This window comes from Mustela nigripes, chromosome 1 (genome assembly GCF_022355385.1).
Source record: "Mustela nigripes isolate SB6536 chromosome 1, MUSNIG.SB6536, whole genome shotgun sequence".
NCBI lineage: Eukaryota > Metazoa > Chordata > Mammalia > Carnivora > Mustelidae > Mustela > Mustela nigripes.
Window position 1 is genome coordinate 122,933,436 of NC_081557.1, and position 22,683 is coordinate 122,956,118.

Sequence of the window (22,683 nt, forward strand, 5' to 3'; positions counted from 1 at the left end):
ACTTTCAACTGAAATCTTTGGAGGAACTGCCATACCGTTTTCCATACCAGTTACACCATTTTGCATCTCCATCAGCAATGCACAGTGGTTCCAGTTTCTGCCACCATGGCCAACACTTGTTATTTTCTGCTTTCTTGATATCGGACATTCTAATGTATGTAAAGTTGCATCTCATTGTGGTTTCAATTTGCATTTCTCTAATGATAGTGATGTTGAGCATCTTTTCATGTGCTCTTTGATCATTTATATATCTTTGGAGAATCTGTTCAAATCCTTTGCCCATTTTTAAATTGGATTATTTGTTTTTGTTGTTACCAAGTTGTAGGAATTCTTTATATATTCTAGATGTTAATCTTTTGTCAGATAAATTATTTGTAGATATTTTTTCTCATTCTGTGAGTTAGCTTTTCACTCTTTGATCGAGTCCTTCAGAATGTTAAGTTTTAAATTGTGATGTACACTTATTTTTTTCCTTTGTGTTTCTTCTGCACTCTTAGTGTCATATCTGTGAAGCTTTTTCCAGTTTTCTTCTAAGAGTTTTATAGTCTTAGCTCCTACCTTTAGGTCTTTGATCGATTTTCAGTTAATTTTTGTATGATGTAAAGATTCCAACTTCATTCTGTTACATGTGGATATCCACTTTGGTTCCATTTGTTGAAACCATTGCTTTTTTATATTTAGTAAAAACTAAGTCTTTCTTGTTGACTTGATATTACATATCAATGTAATATCTTCTGATATCAATCAGTGTCTTTCAGTCTTCTATTAAAAGGTCTAATAGTACATAAACTATGTATATATAGATACATTATTAAGTTAATTGAGGCATCAGTAAATTTTGCTGGAGTGGTGGATTATTCTGTCAAAACAAAGAAAACGTATGTGACTTTCTCTAGACAATGCCTTTGTAAAATTAGTCTGATAAGTGTGCACTCTCTTGAAAAACTTCTGTCAAACTAATACTAGATGGATATTTTTGTTTTGTTCCTAGGCATGGAAGAGGAGATGGTTTGTGTTACGCAGTGGTCGCTTAACTGGAGATCCAGATGTCTTGGAATATTACAAAAATGATCATGCCAAGAAGCCTATCCGTATTATTGATTTAAACTTATGTCAGCAAGTTGATGCTGGGTTGACATTTAATAAAAAAGAGTTTGAAAACAGCTACATTTTTGATATCAACACCATTGACCGAATATTCTACTTGGTAGCAGACAGTGAGGAAGAGATGAATAAGTGGGTTCGTTGTATTTGTGACATCTGTGGGTTTAATCCTACAGAAGAAGGTAAGCTCAAGACTTTATTATTCAACCTGAGTTCTCCTTTATTACTGCATTTTTAGAACTGTTACGAAATTCTTTGTTATTTCAATTACACAAAAAATATTGCTTGTTTTTTTATAATAGCTAACAAACAACATGTGGGGAAAAAAAAGTACTAAAGTCTTTAATCAGTTTGGGGAGAAATTTTTTCTAGGATTTAAGGAGACTTAACCATTGTGGGGCAGTGTCTAAATAAATGTCTTGAAAAAGGTAACATACTTACTTAAGAGCATTCCTTGATTCTGTATATATCAGGTTGAACCTTATAGCACTGCTGACATTTGCCTATTTTTCACCTATGTGAAAAATCCAAAAACTATGTTGGATTATGAAGTTAGGAAAGAGTCAAGATGATTATCAGTGCATATGAAAAACAAGTGACAATCAGTCACAAAACATGATGGACAAGTAACAAATGAGTTTGCTTAACACAGAGGTATCCTTTTTAGGATATCGCCTTTTTAGGTATCTCTTTTTAGAGCATGGAGGGAGAAGGAGCTCAAGGTTTGGATAAGATGTAGTGGAGGAAAGCTTCTCACGTAAACTGTAGGTTTTTGAAGGAAGTAGTATTTCTACGGTAGTGAAGAAAGAACTACAGAACCCCCTAGACTTAGGGGCAAGGGAGAGCAAGGACCCAGAGGTGGAACAGCATTCTACAGGACTGGAGCAGGGGGCTGTGAATGATAAAGGCAGGGGGAGAGTTCCTTGAGGAGCTGAGACTTGGAGTGCCTGTCCTGGGAAGAGCTGAGTGGGTAGAGGTCTCATGAAAAATCTTACAGGTGGAATTCCTCTTCAGGTGCTTTTATGTAGCTGTCCTGACCACTTCTTCCCTGTCCACTTCTGTGCTTCTCTTCCTTTTATAACGAACACCTATCTAGGGGACTCCAACACACATTTAGGTTCGTAAAGCCAAAAATCAGAAAGAAAGGTGGCCTGAGGTCTTTGACCTTACCATCTTTATGGTTATATTCACATTACAGTGTACATTTCCATAGATCTATATTTAGGAGAGCTGGAGGCTTGGTGAGGGCTGGAAAACTTGCATCAACAATCCACATCAAGTTTTGGATGAAGTGCAAGAGCAATCATCTCTAATTAGCTCAGGTCAGCCTGCTGCTTCCTTTCTGGAGAGTGGGCAGCCTGCAAGAAGGAGCTTCCAGGACTGGGATTGGCCCGGCGGGTTGGGGAAACCCCTCTGTGAGGGAATCCAGAAGCCTGAGGGGGCAGCACTGAGACAGGAAAGGAGGCATCCAGTGTAGACAGGAGGTGGCTAATGAGCTAGAGCTTTTCAACTGAGCTCTCGTGATTAAAAGCCTCAAGAAGTTGTTTCATGTGTGGAATTAAGGCTTCAGTGGTTTTTGTGAAGTACTAAGTATGTTCACATTTTAAGTGGGCATGGGGATATTATTTCTAACTCTAGTTAAACTCCTTTCCTTTCTTCTTGAATATATAGTCTATGTTTGAGTACAGTGGAGGATTTTAAAGTTGAAGTCACAAATGAGATAGCTCTCTAGTGGTTACTTAATGACCACTCAGTAATGGTAATTTTTGGATTAAGATGCTACATCAGTTTCATGATATGATGGATTTTCAGTTAAAATAATTTAAGTCATTGTATACTCTTTGAGTTGATGATGTTCTTTTGCCTGCTACCTTTTCAGTTTAGATTTTGTTTTTAGTGACATAAAAGTAGACTTCTGTCCTTATCAGTTGCCTGTATGGATTCAGTTGATCTAAAAGACTTTAGTAAGTGTTCTTCCGTCTCTCTTTGTTTTCTGTATAATTCTCCTAAATATAATTAGCAAAGGAAATGAGAGACCCTCCTAGAGGAGATACATTCTTCAGTCAAGAAATAGGTCTGGACGCCTGGGTGACTCAGTGAGTTAAAGCCTCTGCCTTTGGCTCTGTCATGGTTCCAGGGTCCTGGGATTGAGCCCCGCATCAGGCTCTTTGCTCAGCAGGGAACCTGCTTCCCTTCCTCTCTCTCTGCCTCTCTGCTTACTTGTGATCTCTGTCTGTCAAATAAATAAATAAAATCTTAATAATAAAAAAAAGAAGTCTAATTTTTGGAAGCCCATTTAGGGGTGGGTGGATTTGATACCCCCCTCCCCAAATAAGAATTTCGAACGCACAAGTATCTGAGATTAACTCTGTGAGTTTGAAGGCATGAAGTCTGATCCATTTGTCCACCTTAGAATGATTCTTATCATCTGAGAGTTTGATGAACATCCAGTAATCTCTGGGAAAAAAGGAAAGTTTTGTCTGCTTTAGAAAATTGATTCATTAATTTACCAAATTGTTACCTTTGCCAGCACTCTACTAGGCTTTGGACATTCGTTTAACCTACACATTATTAGGTGACTAGTTAGGGAGACAGATGGCAAACATTACAAACTTAGAACTGAGTGAGTATCTAGTGGGGAAGGATTCATATCAGAATAATTCATTACAGTTGACGAGTGCAAGATACATTGTGTGTGTGTGTGTAGTGTATAATCATACTTTACTATGTAAGTATGATTATATACATAAAAGTATGATACTATAGGACTGTGTTAATATAGTTCTTGCCCTCATAGAGCTTACAGTCTGTCTAATAGAGACAGGCTGATTCTCTAGGAATTGTAATATTGGTAGATAAGTGTCCTGGTAAAGAGGAAATAAATAAGCACAAATAGCAAATTTTGTCTTAAGAAGGTCATGAAAAGCCTAGGTAGTTTTAAATGGTTCTGTGACTGTAGCTGATAACATACTAAGCACTTTATTTTGTACTTAGTGGAAAATTTTCATTGATATTAGTAGTCAGAATCAGTCACAATGTCTGTTTTTCACTTAATAAACTTAACTGATACAGGGAGGGGGGCAAACTCCCAAATCCTTTTAAAACAGATAAAGTACAATTGCCTTGAATGAAACTCTCAGTTTGTGAATATTTTATCTTCACAATATCAATAAAAGGGAAGGTTGTAAGAAAATTAATAGTATTATTAGTCACATTTGATATACATAATGAGTTGGTTACCAAGAACAGCTGTGCTAATCATAACTCATTTTTTATCTCTTCATTAAAAAAAGCCACTAAGGACTTCAATTTGCTAGTGCTTTCTAAATGTAATTTATGAGTTATATCTAAATGCAGCTGCATTTGTTTTTTAAATTCTGCAATATAGATTTTTTACAAGTTCATCCTGGCCTTCTCTCAGATAGCCACAGTTAGAAATGTCTTACTCTGTTGTTGAAGACTTGAGCTCCTCATAAATCATAAAGTTGTAAATAAATCAGTAAGCCATAAATCAGTGAAAGATGAACAGTCCTTCATTGTATAGTATCAAGGAGCCACAAAAATATCTTACTCTATAATTTTGATTTTTCATGCCTAGTAGCAAAACTGCAAAAAGGCTTTAAAGCTAACCACTCTATTTCTGTATTCATTTGTAGTAGCTGACTTTGCTGGATGCCTTTTTAAAAAAAAAAAAAAATCCACGCATTTAAAGATTTGTATCAAATCCTAAACTGCAGAAAACTGCTATTATCCTTTGTGATCACGTTCGTACAATTTACTGTGACAGGATAAATATCAAAATGTCTGTGTTCTTCCATTTACTTTACCACTGCTTTATATTTTCTTGCTTCCAAATAGATCTCACCACCAATCACTAAATAAAAGGTGTTTTTGTTTTTACTTAGATCTGTCCCTGGAGTCCTGTGCTCTTCCCATTTCAGAGCTGAGTATGCTCTTACTCTTGGCTTAAAACTAATGACACCAAACCATTTTTCACTCCAATCGTGTCAGGCTAGATGTGGGAAGAAATATCCTATGCTTGGATATTATAGTCTGAGAAAATAACTATCCATGGTCCCTGTGAGAATAACTAGTTTTTGCTGAAAACAAAGGGAAAGGGGAAAAATCTGACCCATGTTTTGATTCCAGGAACCTCTCAAAATATCGTTACCATGTTATTTCCGCTGCCCCAGGTGACCACTGCTATTATTGAATACTCAGAATGCTGGCAAGCTGAATCTGTTTTTAAATTCTAGCTCATTGAACTATGTGCAGTTCCTATGAATGCTTTTATTTAGCGATTTGAGGGTAGAGATGAATTTCTTTTGTTTTTCTTGGAAATGTGCAGATTTATTTTTGTTTCTACACCAAGGTGGAAGCTGTTAAATCTGCTCCACAAGTACCAGGAAACACAGCCTAACGGCTCTAAACAGCTTACAGGCTTGGCGCAAAGGCTCCTGGTCTAATTTCAGGGTGCAAGATCAGAATGTTGCCTTTTATCAGTCAGTTGAATTGCCTTTTCAAAATGCCCAGATCTAATAGTAGCTTTAAAAAATAGTGATATTCTCCATTTGGTGTTCTTCCCTTTAGAAAACTAGCATAACAATATACATATGCTCCCTTTCCTATAAAGCAGTGCTTTTTAGAGAACTTTTACGTTTCTTTTTATTTACTTGTTTACTCATGTGTAACTTACTACTGTGGAAGGTACAGATCTTAAGTATACAGTTCATAGTTTTATATATCTATCTGTGTCTACATATAGAAATAGAAAACTGCTGTTCAGATCCGGAGGTGGAACATTTCCAGCCACCTGGAAAGCTTTTTCATTCTTTTTCCCAGTAAAAACAAAGGGGAAAAGCTCAAATATAACTATGATTTTGCTTTTATAACCATAGATTAGTTCTGCCTATTCATTAACTTCATATAAATAAAACCATTGAGTCTGGCTTTTTTCCAGTAGAAGTCCGTGAGATTCATCCATGTAGCATGGAGGTGGGAGTCCTTCATCCTCTTCTGTAGCATTCCGTTGTATGAACGGATCACAAATTATGGACCTGTCTGAATGTTGATGGACATTTGGGTTGTTTCTATGTTTTAATATAAATAAAGCTACTGTGAGTTGTGCCGTGTGTGTGTGTGTGTGTGTGTGTACCTTCTGAGGGGCATGAACCCTTGGTTCTTGTGGGTGTGTACCCATGGGCGGAATCGCTCCGTCTTAGGTCATGTACTTGTTGCTTTCCTATCAGCGATGTGGGAGACTTCCAGTTACACTATCTTCTCACCTACATTTGGTATCATCAGTCATTGCTTTTAGCCGTTCTAGTGAATGTGTAGTAGTATCTCATTCTGGTTTTAATTTGTATTCTCCTGAGGACCAGTTCAACCAGAGTGTTTACTCGGCTTTTGTTTTCTTACACATTTTCAAGCTATTGAGATACTGATTCATTCATTCTCCTAAGAAGTGGCTCAGGTACCTAGAACTCTAAAAAAGTGATTCTGATGCCATGATACTTCTGGATAAGAATTAAGGCATTTTCAGTACTTCCTAAAGGTTTATTTTTAAAGTCTCCTGAGGATATTTGTTAAGGAGATAATCATGACAAGTAAAAAAAATTTCTGTTGAAATACTTTAAATAGATTGGACTATGATTAAAGATCTTCAATTTTTAATTAAATAAGTTGAAGAAATTGCAGGTTGCTTCACTGAAAATTGCAACTACTGTTCTTTCTTGTTTGTATCCATTTGTTAGATTTACCTTTACAAAATGTTCTTCTATGAGAAATGGTGTACTCAGAAATGAGAAGATGGTTACTTGAGCATCGATGATAGTGCATACTCTTCATGCATAGACTCTTATTTGCTAAGTATCTGTATTGCTAGAATAGATCCAATTAAAATAATTAGACATATAGCCAGTCAAAATGCTTCTCTTGACAAAAAAAGAAATTCTACAACAGACCAGGTAAACTAGTAATTAATAGAAACAGAGTAACCCTGACCTCTTTATCTTTAATTGTGAACATAAAGGTAAAATTTTTGTAGTAGAAACCAAAAAATATCCCATCAGCAAATGTAGCCCATCTTGAGACAGAAGGATCTCATCTGGTCTCCTGACAAGGACATGAACACCACCTCAGTTTTATCACCACATGCTAGATACAGTATGGCAGTAGTCATAAAATCAGAGAACCTGTCACATTGACCTTGAAATGGTCTCCTTACCAATGAGAAAGAATCAGGTTGCTTCCCCGGGCTTATGCCTTTTGGTGTGTTTGTATATGTATGTGTATGTGTGTGCAGATGTATTATTTTGAATTTTTAGAGGCATTAGGTAGACACCCCAACTCCTGTGAGGGACACTAACACCACAGCATTATGGTTCCGAATAGGATAAAACTGTGCATTAAGCCAGGGATCATGAGGACCAACTTATTATTTGTGGTTCTCCTCACATGATAATGTGCTTCTTCTCTTCACTGAAAGCTGGTTAAGACTTACTTTACCAGTACTTACTAGCTTTCTTAGTAAAATTCAATTAAGAATTTGCTCTAGCAGCTTATTAAGCCTTTAACAGATGCAGATTATACTCTTCATGCTTTTTGAATTAAGAGACAGGGAATAATTTTACACACATAAGCAAATCCTAAACTGATATTTGGTTCTCAGAAACTTGATACCAGCATTACTTAGAGCAGTAAGTTAGAAACCTAGGTGAGGCAGAAAGCAGCAAACGTGGCTATTCCACTACTTGTCAGGTAGAATGAGGCAAATCACATCTTTATATAGTGGAATAGAAGTTTCTTTTTTTAGACCAGTTGGTTAATCTTCACCAGAAATTTTTTATTAAGGAATATTTAGACACACTGCAATGCTTGCATAAAAATATGCAGAGCTGAGTAACAGGAGTAATATTAATATGAGAAAATAACCCCACAGATGAAGACTTTGAAGGCAGGGCATTATCTGAGGCAAAGTGGTAGAGCAGGGTTCCCTTCTCTTTTAAAGCCCTCTGTATGCCATGTTATTTGGAATGATTGGGCTTGCTTTTCATGGCTTTGTGTAGGTCTTTTCTTTTGGGAGTGTGCTGGTAAACATAATGGAAGTTCTCTCTAGAATTAGATGTAAGCTTTCCCATATTGTGATCAAGATATTATATTTTTGGATGCAGCTCTTAGAGTGTATTACAGTAAATGAAACAAGTCACGCAGAGAAAGACAAATACCATATGATCTCACTTGAAGAAAACAGATGAACATATGGAAGGTGGGGGGAGGGAGAGAGGGAAACAGACCATAAGAGACTCTTAATGGTAGAGAACAAACTGAGGGGTAATGGAGGAAGGTTGGTTGGGGGTGGGCTAAATGAGTGGTAGGTTTTTAAAGAGGGCATTTATTGTTGTATGTAAATGATGAATCACTGAATTGTACTCTAGAAACCAATATTATACTATATGTTAACTAAAATTTAAAAGAAATATATGAAGCTCTGCCCCACTACCTTCACTGTAATAGCATGAAAGTGGAAATAGGTCTGAGTCACAAAATAGAAAAATAAACTGTAAAATATATTCATTGATAAAGCACTCTCTCAGTGTTAAATGCAACTGAATTCATCTGTGTTTTTGAGGAATGAGCTCCAAATAGCAGAAATAGGGACAAACAAAAGAATTTTTTAAAATAATGTGTATTGTATACCATATCTATATTAATTTTAAGAAATCACTAACAAAGGCCAAAAAAAAAAAAAAAAGGAACCTTTGACTCCTACTGTTTTTTTCTGTTTTCCAGAAATTGAGAAGATCTTGCATCTATAAAGAGGATTAAAAAATCTTTAGTCATTCATAGGTGGGAGAAATGGAAGGTTAAAAATGAGATGGTACCGTTGTGTTAATAAAACAAGGTCAGACAAATGTGATTGCCTGGCTGGGTGATTCTTTTCCTACCTAAGATGAATCACTCAGTTCATTTAGTGTACAACTATCAAATTTAAAAACAAAATTTAAAGGAAAAGTGTATCTATAGAAACAGCCACCTGGAAAACTTACTTTAGGAGTTATACTGGAAGATTAAAAATCTCATACTGTTTTATGTAGTGATGTATTTCCAGTGTTGAATTTCATTTTGTTTTGGTCAGAACTAAAAATTGAATGGGGTTATATAACTTTACCATACCTGTATGGTACAAAAAGGAGACATATGTAAAATCTATTTGTGAATACAGCCTGTAGGATACAGTAAGTGTAGCCTGTAGGATACACTTACTGTATCCTACAGGCTCTAGCATCCTACAGGATATAGTCTGTATCCTACAGTCTGACAACTCTGCTCTTTTTTTTTTCTCTTCAGTATTGTATATATTTTTTTGAAAGCTCTTCCTTAAAAGATAAATAATCTACAAGGATTTACTAACTCACTGGTTAATCTATAGCCTTTAAAAATCCCCTTAAATAAATTTTTTAGATTTGTAATTGAGTCAGACAGTAAATCATTATTTCATAGAGTATGTTATATGCACGATTTATAATCATCTGTTAGACACAGTGAAATATTTATGAGTTCCCACTGAACTTATGGCATTATGTCATATAAATGTCCCCCCCAAAATATTATTCTTTTCTCACCTATCCTAAATAAGGAAGAATTAACTAATAAACTCCTGGCATAAAGTGTTAGATTTTATTAGATGAGCTTGTGTGCAGACTTGACGTTGCCTGCAGCAGGGCAGAGGTAAAAACATTAGAAATTAGCTCAACTTCTACTTACTCAGGCCAGACTCTCCAAAAGAAAAAAGTCTTTAGACTTAATTAACGTCTCATATGGGCTCACATAGTTCTTTTTTATTTTTCTTTTAATTTATTTTTATTTGACAGATAGAGATCACAAGTAGGGAGAGAGGCAGGCAGAGAGAGAGGGAGGAGGAAGCAGGCTCCCCGCCGAGCAGAGAGCCCGATGCGGGGCCTGATCCCAGGACCCTGGGATCATGACCTGAGCCGAAGGCAGAGGCTTTAACCCACTGAGCCACCCAGGCGCCCCGGGCTCACATAGTTCTTAAGGAGCAAATTCCACACTGCACATTCTGTTGAATGGGTCTTGAATATTTAGGAGTGCCTCTGGTTTCTTCCAACAGGACATAGAGAAGGTGCTCGGTGAGTGCACTGGGTGAATGAAACCGTGTTGAGCATCGACAGCATGTAGGGCAAACTAATGCATAGCAGTTCTGAGCCCTTTTGTTTGTTTGGGGGAACCACAAATAAAGATAAACATATTTAACCATATTTATGTATTATTATTCAAGCTTTACAATTATGAGCTTCTGTGCCAGGAAGAAGAGTCATAAAACACAAAGTACATAAATTTCACTGGGGTGTATATACAGATATTAAAGTTAAATACATAAAGACATTATCAAAAGCTTATGGACTTAATCTGTAGTATTTGGGGAAGCTAGAGCTGATGTGGAGCTCCTCCCTGGTGATTTAACAGGCCAGATGACCTGCACTTGATTTTATTTGCTAGAACATATTAAGTCCTTTATTACTTTTTATTGTCTTTTAGGGAATGTTTTGTTGTAAAAAAAAATCTCAGTTTCAACCCAGGCTTTTCTGTTCTGACTTAGACAGTAAACAAATTTGGTTATTCCTATTTGAGCATTGATCTTTTTCTGGATGTATATCCTTCTATTCCTAACCAGACTAATAGAGAATTTTTCTTCTGGGCTTTTCAAAACTTACTTGATTGTGTCAATGATTACAGTGGGATTTTATCTCTAGGTTTTCAACTTGTTTTCAAATTACTTCACTCTAAACAATTTAGCTAGTTTCATCTGTCTTCTCAAAACGTTGTTAAATGCTTAAAAAATTATTCCTTTACTTTCTGTCCCCTTCTGCTTGAAAATATTACGGAAATCCAGTAAATGGTACTTGAGGCTATGAGCTGAGGGAAGAGGAGATGTCTTAAAGAAAAGCTCTTTCCCTGAACATGAATCCCACAATTAGAATTTCTCCTTAGTTTGCTGAGGAGCAGAAAGAAAAGAATGAACAGCAAAATAAAGATGGGACAAAGAGGTGATCCTTGTGCCTGTCGATACCACATGAGATGGGCCTCCTTGGATAGTTGGTTTGGCTTAGGAAACACTTCGGTTTTTTGTTTTGTTTTAAAGGTTTATTTGAGAGATAGAGATCGAACGAGTGACCGATGGGAAGGGGCAGAAGGGAGAGAGAGAGAGAGAATCCTCAAGAAGACTCCTTGCTGAGCACAGAGCCCGACACAGAGCTCCATCCCAGGAGCCCGAGATCATGACCTGAGCTGAAACCAAGAGTCAGATGCTTAACTGACCGAGCCACTCAGGCCCCCTGGATTTGTTTTTTATCGTGGAAAAAATCTGTCTCCTGTGCTAAGATGGTAGAACATGGTCATTGCCAGTAGCCTTAAAACTAAAGACTGTTAAAGGCAAAGTTAACCATGGCTTTATTATAGACTCTGGAAGAAGGAGCCCTACTCTTCGGATCTCTTTGACCAGAGCCAATTATTTCCTGTATAAATGTTGCTGTTTAGGTAGTATTTGTTTTAACTGACATTGTCATGGTTTATCATGCTTTTGTGAGTTTAAAGTTTATCTCCACACCTTCCAGTAGTTTATTTAAGAAAAAAAATTCTTAAAAGGGGTAGACGATGATAGTTACGTTTTGGCGTTGCAGATCCTGTGAAGCCACCTGGTGGCTCCCTACAAGCGCCGGCTGATTTACCTTTAGCTGTAAATACAGCACCACCATCCACCCAGGTGGATTCATCCTCTGCTGTCGCACCACCTCCGTACCAGCTCATTAACCTACCACCACACCTAGAAACCCTCGGCATCCAGGAGGATCCTCAAGACTACCTCTTGCTAATCAACTGTCAAAGCAAGAAGCCTGAACCCACCAGGTAAACCACAGATGCCTGTGTGTGCGTGGTGTGCGTGTGTGTGCGTGTGTGTGTGTGTGTGTACACTTAGAAATCTTACCTTTAAACTTCAATTCTGATTCGAAGGCTTAAAAGAAACCCAACTCTTTAGGTTTGTATTTTAGGCTTACTATATTCAGGGTATATTCCTCTAACATTTCTGATACTCAGGAGATTTATGGAAGAAACATGTTCTCTGCTGTCTTGGCAAAGAATACTTTTACCTTCAAGGCTCTTTTGGAAATCTGTCTCCTGTTTCATAGTCTTTGTTACAGACTCACAGTATTACTTGCTTAACAGATTTCACTGATTTATAAATGGTGATCTTGCTCCATTTCTTATGTGATTGTAAACCAGCCAAGGGTCATCTTTTGTTTCTGAAGAAGGAGAGGAATACCTACTACTAGAAGATTTTGAAAGCAAAACGATTCCATTGCAGTGAGTGTGTTGTGGTTGCTTTGGATCTGTGTGAGAAATTAATTATTCAGGTAAAATCCCAATATAGCAAATTCTACAGGATATACAAATTGGGTTTTAGTGAAATTTGATGAAATCAGATATATCGCTAAAAACTAAAACTTACCAATCGTCATACCTAGCAATGAAGCAGAGCTTACTCTGACGTTACCCATTTTTAAGTAGAAAGACATATGTGGATTTCATTGCTTGCCCAAAGGTATCGTAAAGCCTTTCCAAGTCATCTTCATTCCTGCTCCCTTCTTTTCTGCTAAGCTATACGATATTTTAATTTGGTCATTCTTGTCATTTGCCGTTGAGTAATTGGAAGGCCTGAGGTAATGGTGAGAATTGGAGCCAGAAAATGAAGATCAGGGAGCCCATTTCTGCCATTAGCAGCAGTGTGACAACCAGTGATGTTGAGGGTATTTACATCTTGATTTGCAATATATAAGAGTGGGAATGAATTGCATAGCAGATGTGAGAGATTTTTTTTAAACAGAATGATTGGATATTAAGCATTATTTTTTTATATCAGAAGAGATGTTGTTTTCATGGAGAATGTGACTGTTACTGGGCTAAGATCATACAAAGTGCTTGTTCAATTTTTATATAGAATTTATCAAGAACCACAGTTTAGTTGCGGTGAATTATTCCCTGAGATAATGGGATACAAATATTCCAAAGATGGGTCTCTGCATATTTGTTGTAATGGGATTTTACCTGTAAGAGCAAAAAAAAGAAATCTTTTTATAAATCAACACTAGTTAATAATACCAAATTCTAACTTGATTTTGCTTGTTTGCTGTGAGTATTTAAAATTACACATTCGCAACTTTGTTACCTGTGCTACTAACTAAGATTTTATTTTATGGAGATTCACAACTACCTTTCAGTATCAGCTTTTTAAAAGCCAGCAGCTAAGTGGCAGTTTTCAGTACATTTTCTTTTTATATGGTATCTTTCATTGATCTCATTGATTTTACAGCTTTCCTGTTGCACTAGAAATTATGCTCAGAGTCCTTGCTCAGATATATTTTGTATCTATATTTTGCAGAAATGACAGATAATTGAGAAATATTTATGAAGTACCCACTGTGTGCCCACTCTTTTGCTGGGTGCTGTGAAGGTACAGACTAATTATGTAAGATACAGCCCCCTCAGATACAGTCCCTTTAGAGTTTTAAGTGAAGCTTTTGAAGAAGTCAGAACATGGAAGTGTTAAGTGTTTGTACATGAATTCAGGAGAATTGCCTTGCAAACTCTTACTCACCCTGCAGGACTCAGCTCAGGCATGTATTCCTCTAGAAAACATTCCCCCAAACTTCCGGGCTGGACTAAATGCCTGTCTGTGTTTTCATAGCATCCTGGTTGTGCCTCCTTATCTGTGTTTTACCAGAGTTAGAAATAGCTTAATATTTTAATTTATTCTTCACTAAAATATAAGCTACTCAAGGGCAGGGAACTTATTACTCCTTGTACTTCTAACTTTTCTTAACTCACTTGTTTGAATTCAATGAAATGCAAATGTTAGAATATGTGTAGTTGCATTAGAAATTCTTAGAAGGGACATGCAAGTGTTTTTAAGATGGAGGGTGAAACGCTTCAAAGGAAGAGTAAGATTTGAACTACATTGGTTGGTGAAAGGAAAGGACCCTGTCATTTGCAACCTGCCTAAAATTATTGAGGGAAAGGCAAGGTAAAAGTGAGGCCTGGGAGGAAACGAATGAAGAGGGGAGTTTGCCTGGAGTAGAGGGTTCCATTGGAGGAGAGTAGGACAAAAGATTGGCAAGCCAGATGGAGTCAGCAGTGGTAGTCTTGGAACCAGGTGGAGGTGCTTGTGGGCTTCTTATAGTTCCCACAGCCTGTTGGGACCCTTAACAGGATTTTCTCCAAGTAGATGAGTGATATGAAAACCATGACCTTATAGCAATATAGTAGTATGGTCCCTTGGATTCACTGGAAGAAGGAGAAACTGGAGGAAAGAAGTCCACTAGGATTCTTAGGAGGGTTTAGTGGTGTGAATCTTAGCAGAGACCTGGATCTGAATGTGAGGTGGTGACAGTGGGAATAGAGCAGGGGTATAGTTAACTTGGTTAGAAGAAGGACTTGGTGCCTCATTGGTGGTGGAGATCAAAGAGAATGAATCAAAGCTGATAGTGTTTTGAGCCTCAAGATTCTGGATGAAGACATTTCTTTTAATGGCAAATCAGAAAGGACAATCAGTTTGAGAAGTAAGTTGAGTTTGGTTTGGTACACAAAAGCAAGGTAACACTGGGATAACCCAGCAGAATAATATTTTAATGCTTTGAAAATATGGGACTCGAGGTGAGAAAATGGGAGTTGTTGGCATTTGAATGGAAGGTGAAGTTACGAGAACAGAGGATCTTTAAATGGTGATTGTGGTAAAGCATAAGAAGACTGAATTCTGTTGGCTCTTCCCAGGTAGAGACCCAGGAAGAAGGAGCCAGTCAGCGAAAGAAGGGAATGATCAGTGAAGAAGGGAAGTGAGGGTGTTGCAGTATGACACCAGAGGCGGAGAGTTTGAATGAATAAATATAATACACAGTGCCAGGTGTTACTAAGAAATCAAGGAAGATCAGACCTTAAAAAGTCTATCATAAGTTATTTTTCAGAAGATTTGAGTTCAAGTTCCTACAGGACTTTGGACAACACTCACAGTAGTTAAGGTACCTTGTTAACCATTAAGGAAGTGCATGCAGCGTGCTGGTATCGTCAGCTTCACTTTGGCTTCTACCCAAATTTTGTGATATTGCAAAAGGCAGGGACTAGAAATTTACCCAAAACATTAAAGATACTCAAATAAGAGTTTTCAAAGTTAATTACCTTTTGGAATTGGCCAGCTTTGTGGCTTGTATTTTGAATATCCTTATAGTATTGGCTAAGAAAATTAGTAGAAAAAAAGATACACAGAATCTTTCAAGTTGCCACCTCCTTGGAGGTCACATTGGATTTCTGCCATACCAGGTAATCATTAGACAGTTAGTCTTCTAGAACAACAGTTGCCAGAGGTAGGCTGAATGATGAGCAATGGACCAACTTGATAAACTGTGTTGGCACGAGGGTTCTGCATGCTCTTCAGAGGAAATGCTTTTCCTTGTGTCTGTGCCTTAATCATTTACGTTTCTCAGAGTTTTGTATCTTTCTAATTCCAGTGCCTCAGGGATCATGGTTTATATGTGGATTTAATAGGTGGAGTTGGGGATGTGGGCCGGTACAGGATAGGAATTAGGGAGAATGCTTTTGGTGTTCTTGTGGTGGTGGTTTTGTTGTCTGGTGTATAATCATAAAAAAGAAGAAATATTCATGCTTTCAATCATATGGGTTGCCCAAAAAATCGAATGAAAAACGTGTATTTTGATTGTTAAGCTATTAATATATTTATTACAATGTAACCGTATGTATTCACCATGTTTTGTTTTCTATCATTAACAATTTTTATTTAGAACACACGCTGATTCTGCAAAATCCATCTCTTCTGAAACAGACTGCAATGATAACGTCCCTTCTCATAAAAATCCTGCTTCCTCCCAGAACAAACATGGAGTGAATGGCTTTTTTCAGCAGCAAATGATGTATGACTCTCCGCCGCCTCGTGCTGCATCTGTTTCTGTAGACTCCAGCCTTTATAACCTGCCCAGGAGTTACTCCCACGATGTTTTACCAAAGGTGTCTCCATCGAGTACCGAGGCAGATGGAGAACTCTATGTTTTTAATACCCCATCTGGGACATCAAGTGTAGAGACTCAAATGAGGCATGTATCTATTAGTTACGACATTCCTCCAACACCTGGTAATACTTATCAGATTCCACGAACATTTCCAGACGGAACTTTGGGACAGACGTCAAAGCTAGACACTATTCCAGATATTCCTCCACCTCGGCCACCGAAACCACATCCAGCTCATGACCGATCTCCTGTGGAAACGTGCAGTATCACACGCACAGCCTCAGATACTGACAATAGTTACTGTATCCCTACGGCAGGGATGCCACCATCACGTAGTAATACCATTTCCACTGTGGATTTGAACAAATTGCGAAAAGGTCAGCTCTAACTGGCTTCTACTGTGTTAGAGGTTAATGATAGAAAATCTGTTTATCTGAATATTTGTTCTTTGTAGCATAGTATGATTTAAATGATAGTCCTTTTTTTTTTTTCAGCTCTGAAGTTACCCATTCATGTAGTGAAGATATCAGAGTCTCTGTAGCTCGTTGGAAGGGTGTTGGTGCATGTAGCGTGTGCCTGTGTGCTTGTTCTGCTGGAAGGGAGAAAGATTTGGAGTTTTTCACCCCTGAAGAAGTATGGCCTTAGAAATACCTTCCTGCCTCAGGAAGTGTGTACCCCTCTTTCCTGCTTTCCATGTATCCTGGGTGGGTTGACTCTCTACTGGGGCAGAGGAGCAGGAAGTGGAGCAGCCACAAAGCCCCTCCGAGTCATCCCTTTCCTGTATTTGTGTGCCATTATGGCTGCTTCTGTGTCACATCTGCTGGGCTCCGTTTCCTTCCTTCCTCAGTTAGCAATTTATACATTGTGTCTAACAAGTAGACTCCTTTCCAGTCATGCCATTCTGCTTTTGTTTGGTTTTATTTATTTCTAAAGCTTGCAATCTTCTCTCCCCTTACCCTAGCCACTTCACTTAGTCCTATACCATCTCCTAGGGTCTGCCAAAAGTTACAGACCTTGAGAGGAGAAAAATTCAGTCTGGCGTACACTCTGAGGTTCTTAAAGTCCTGGAAATAGAAGGCCAGTGTTTAAGATGTACATACCCTAAAAACTATATGCTAATGTTTTTGTATTTTGTTGGTAGAGTTACCCACCTGTCCTAAAGAAAATAAAGATTTAATGCATCATAAAGAGTACTAATAGGGAGACTTCACTTAGCCATTCAGTACCAATTTCTGATTCTCTTCATGAAGTGGCTCTGTAATCTGATTATAGGTTAGTGAGATAGAAGTTAGGCCCAAGGTGGTATAGAAGATGAGATAAAAGAAGTATTTCTTTTCTCTGTCTTTTTTTTTTTTTTAATATTTTATTTATTTATTTGACAGAGAGACACACAGCGAGAGAGGGAACACAGGCAGGGAGAGTAGGAGAGGGAGAAGCAGGTTTCCCGCAGAGCATGGAACCTGATGCAGGCTTGATCCCAGGACCCTGGGATCACGGCCGGAGCTGAAGGTAGACACTTATGACTGAGCCATCCAGGTGGCCCTTTTCTGTCTTTAAACAACCCAGCATCCTGGGCTTAGACATTCATTCATTGTTGTAATCAAATGTTGGTATTGGTTAGCATATTAGTGAGTGTCTGCATTTCCTAGTGATTTAAGGTACCCATTCGGGATATTATACTGTGAGCATCTTTTTAAAAATCACTGTGTATGCGTGCAGACCTGCACACGTGTGTAAAGAAAGAGAACAGACCATTCTGAGAACTGGCAAAGATGGGAAGAAATGTTGATCATTTGTTTTCTATTTTAGATGCTAGTTCTCAAGACTGCTATGATATTCCACGAACATTTCCAAGTGACAGATCTAGTTCACTTGAAGGCTTCCATAACCACTTTGTAAGTATAACTGAGCTTGGCATCATCAAGTGTATTTCGCTGTCAGGATCTTCACATTCAGTGCTCTAAAATTAAATGAGATCACTTCATGTGCTCTCAGATCGATATGAATATGTGTGACTTATAACTGTGTTTTCCTTTTTGATAATAGTTTCTGTTTATTAAAAGAAATGTATGTGTGTTTTAGAAAATCAAAAATATATTGACAGTGGGAAGCGTATCAAGTGAAGAACTAGATGAAAATTACGTCCCAATGAATCCCAATTCTCCTCCACGACAACATTCCAGCAGTTTTACGGAACCAATTCAGGAAGCAAATTATGTGCCAATGACTCCGGGAACATTTGATTTTTCTTCATTTGGAATGCAAGTTCCTCCTCCTGCTCATATGGGCTTCCGGTCCAGCCCAAAGACCCCTCCCCGAAGGCCAGTTCCTGTTGCAGACTGTGAACCACCCCCCGTGGATAGGAACCTCAAGCCTGACAGAAAAGGTAAGGAGGGCATGACATAGCAAATGGGTTGGGGGGGTGAGGGGTATGCCTGTTTAGATCTGCCAGCTTAGATCTGCACTTAACTGTCATAAAATCCCAAATGGATTTGGGACTAGAAGTTCCGAAGTAATTCATATTACCTTAGTTATCAATTTAAGTGTGGTATTGCTATTTGCAGATTAAGAATTATTATATGTTGATGCCCAGGTGAGGTTTCTGTCTCCTGTCTCTAGAGCAGAGGTTACAAACTAAAATACTCCCAAGGTTTGGCAAGCAACAGGAGAAAATGAGGAGAAACTGGAATCCACATGCCCATTCTAAATGGAGTAACTAACTGCTCCTTGGCTGTAATCCTTTGTTGACTTGGGAAAATAATATGGGCCCATATGGGCAAATCATCTGATGTATCAGGAGAAGCCAAAAATTTCATCTCTTGTATGTATTATCTTTTGATTTTTGAGTGTGATCTGCTAGTTTAATTTAAAAATAACCAAAAAACACCTCAGACCAAACCAAACAACTTGTAGAGGCTGGATATGGTCTTTGGCTGCTGTTTTGTAACCTCTTCTCCAGAATATATAATATCAAATCAGACCGAGATTATTAGTGCATTTGACGTAATTCTTAAAGAACAATGAGGCTGTGTGTACAATCTTTCCAGTCTGTCTGTATAACAGCTTCTTAAAAATGATTCTGCTTTTGCTGGGGTATAAATGCTTCTAGTCTGTTCCTTCATACTGGCCTTCATAAGTAACATTAAATTCTAGGGTAGCATGGTTTGTTAAGAATTCAGTATAAAAGAGACTCAAAACTGGTAGAACGGAGTCGGGTTTTTATATTTTGGGTTTGAGTGGTTAAAACCCAGACAACTAGCTGTGTTGCAGCATGCTGTTAGTGTGATTTAATCTTGACAACCAAATAAGTTAGTATATTGGCTGTGTGATGAGTTGGCGCCGTTTCTGGGGAATTCAGCACATTTGAAGTCTCCTGTGCTGTACATAGCTTTTTAAGGATATGTAATATCTGTGTAAATTTCTCATTAACCTGGGTTTTTAGATTGTTAGTATATTTCTAATTAAGTTCCAATTGTAGGGAACAGAGTCTGAGACTCATTCCGAGTATCTGAAGAAAATGAGTTTTGTTTTGTTTTGCCTTTAAGTAAGTAAGTAAGTCTGGTTCTATGCTAAAATGAGAAAATTTACGGAGAACAGAAGCACTCTCAAGGGACCGTCACTTTGTCCTGTTGTCTGTCCTGTGGGAAGCCTTTACATCTGCTTTGTTCTGTCTCACATTCTGTCTTTCTTTTCTGTTTCCTGCCCTGTATCCTCTACTTGGTTTCTGCCTTCCAGGAGCTGTGTCTGACAGCTCCCCATTGTGGCCTCACTTCTGCCTCCTGGCTCCTTTTTGCATGTGTGCCCCTTCTGCACCTGCTGCCTCCATCATTGTTCGCTCACTGTAGAGTGCTCACAGCAAATTGGATTTTTCTTATTTGTCTTTTCACATGAGGCCATATGACAGATTGTAGGCCAGCCCACAGATTGGCTGCACTGGTCAGCCGCCCACTTTTGGTCTGACGGCTAGAAAGATAGCCACGCGTAACACCCACAGCCACCCAGACAGCCCAAACAGCGGGGCTGTAATCAGGGGTGGTTATCTTAGAAAGGGTATGAGCATCACAGGCTTTTTATTTGACAACTTTTCCTTTTGCTTCTCTTTGTCCACATCTGTCTTTAAATCTATTTAGGCATTATTAGTCATTTTCCTTGCATACAAAATGCAGAAGTATGTTTAGACATGCATAGATTTATAACTGAGTTCACAGGTTGCTGAAGGATTAAGGTCCAAGTCTTATGAACTCTCCACAATACTGAAATATTCATTTTTAATGCTAAACTGGTTCTTTACTTACTACTTAGTGTGTGTGAGCAGCAAATCTCTACTTTTTTTTTTAAGATTTTTTTTTTTATTTTAAACAGCAAACAAGCATGTGAACACAAGTGGAGGGAGGGATAGAGGGAGAGAAACTTCAAGCAAATACCCCCTGTTGAGTGTGGAGCCCACCCAGGGCCGGTCTCATGACCCATTAGATCATGACACTTAACCAACTAAGCCACCCAGGTACCCCAGCAGATCTCTGCTTTTTAACCGCAAATGTAAGTTTTATATCTGGAAGCCCTACGTAAATGTGGAGGTGATATTGTTAGAGTAAGCATGCAAGGCACTGAGTCCTACCTGCTGTGTTTCTCTGCCTGCCCCTTCCTTTCCTCAGGCTCCGCAGAACACAGTTCAAAAATTCCCGATATATTTCACAGTTAGTAATTACACATGGTAAACCTAATGAATACTCAGAAAACGTCCCTATTTATATGTTAGAAAAGTTTTACGATCATAATGATATGTGTTTAGTGTTCTCTAGGTCTGATAGAGCTCATGTACCTCATATGATATATAACATTTTATGTATATAACATCATATGGCATGTATACTATGTATCATTTATATTACATTTATGTGTAAATACACCTCCCTATATATAGTGAAAGTACTGTATATTCTAGTACAGTAGCAATTAATTGCCCTAGGTTTCTAAACCAACCTAAAGTGACCTTACAGTAGAACAGAAGAAAGTAGGTTCTTGGTTACTTCTGGAGGTTGCATTCAGGCTTTTACAAAATTAAGTGAACTCTTGAGAGACAGTCCTGAACTCATTGGCCAGGTTGTGTATTTGGTATCTATGCTTAGACACAGAATGAACTGAGAAAGCACCTGGAATAAAATACATAGTTTTTTGCAAAATCAAGGAGAATAGGTTTAGCAAAACAGGGGAAGTTACTAAAATCATAATAATTTAAAAAAAAAAGGTTTTGCTTTTCTTTTAGTTCTGTTCTGCTTTTTAAATAAATATAAGAGAGAAAACACGAGAGACTAACTTAGCAATCTTTGTCAACTCATTTTAGGAAGTTATAACTATTCAAGAAGAACACATTGAAAACCCAAATTCAGATCTTGGAGCAGTTTATCTTTAAAAACTTAAATTGTAGGGGCACCTGGGTAGCTCAGTCGGTTAAGTATCCAATTCTCGATTTGGCTCAAGTCATTATCTCAGGATCATGGGATCGAACCCCATGTCTGGTTCCACACTCAGCATGGTGTCTTGTTGGGATTCTCTCTCCCTCTCCTTCTGCTCCTCCATCAACATAAGCCTCCCCGCCCAATGCTCTCCCACTCTCCCTTGCTAAAATAAATAAATATATCTTTAAAATAAATAAATAAAAATAAAACTTAAACTGTAAAACAAATGTCTTATTTGGTCATGAAATTCTTCACATGCATAGCATCAGATGAGTCTGTTTTACTTCTAGATGTTGTGACATCATATACATGACTCAATCTGTTCTACTATCTCTTAATTAGCTATACCTCACAATTAGCAAACCTGATTCTACCGAATACAGCTTGATTAGTTTCAGAGCCCAATATAACTAGTTCAGTACCCAGTGTAACCAATTACTGTGATTGTCTTCTTTGAAAGAGTCTACAATAAATGAGTGACATTCTAGTCTTGTTTATTCCCCCAATTATAGATGTCAGCTGCTGTAGTTAGTAGTACAGATAAGTTTTTCAAATACTTTTGGGTAATTGAAGCTTCAGAAATGCATAGATGTTCTAAACACTTATGTTTAATGTATTTTCATGGACCTTTTTCCCCATCACCCAACTTGTGGTAGCTATATTTTCACCCCTACTATTTCTGTCACAATGGTATTTGTTACAAACCAAGTTTTGTGTAATAATAATAGAGGAGAAAAGCTTAATTTGCATATATTAAATATAGGAAAGCAGATAAGTCATTGTAAATGCAGGACAAATTATGTTTTGATTGCTTCAGCTGAAAGTTACATCTTAATTGAAGAGTAAGTTTATAAAGTTTCGGAAACTTCTGTAAGATATCTATAGTGGCTTCTCTTAAAGTAAGTCATTACCTGAATCTACCGTATTTAACCGCTGCACTTATCTAGACCCTCTACCCCCATCGAGTCTTCTAACATGATGTGGCAGCCATTTGAGCCTCAGACACAATCTTTATACTTTGTTTTGTT

The 22,683-nt window shown here is 37.8% G+C and overlaps 1 protein-coding gene across 2 annotated transcripts in view; it reads left to right on the plus strand.

The window, feature by feature from the left end:
- The window catches only part of GAB1 (GRB2 associated binding protein 1), a 125,406-nt gene that overhangs the window by 77,108 nt on the left and 25,615 nt on the right, over positions 1–22,683 (plus strand). For both annotated transcript variants that reach the window (XM_059373049.1, XM_059373056.1), the window contains exons 2-6: positions 992–1,286; positions 11,805–12,030; positions 15,972–16,573; positions 18,006–18,091; positions 18,279–18,582. In XM_059373049.1, coding sequence (XP_059229032.1) covers positions 992–1,286; positions 11,805–12,030; positions 15,972–16,573; positions 18,006–18,091; positions 18,279–18,582 — 1,513 coding nt within the window. The remainder of the gene's footprint in view (positions 1–991; positions 1,287–11,804; positions 12,031–15,971; positions 16,574–18,005; positions 18,092–18,278; positions 18,583–22,683) is intronic.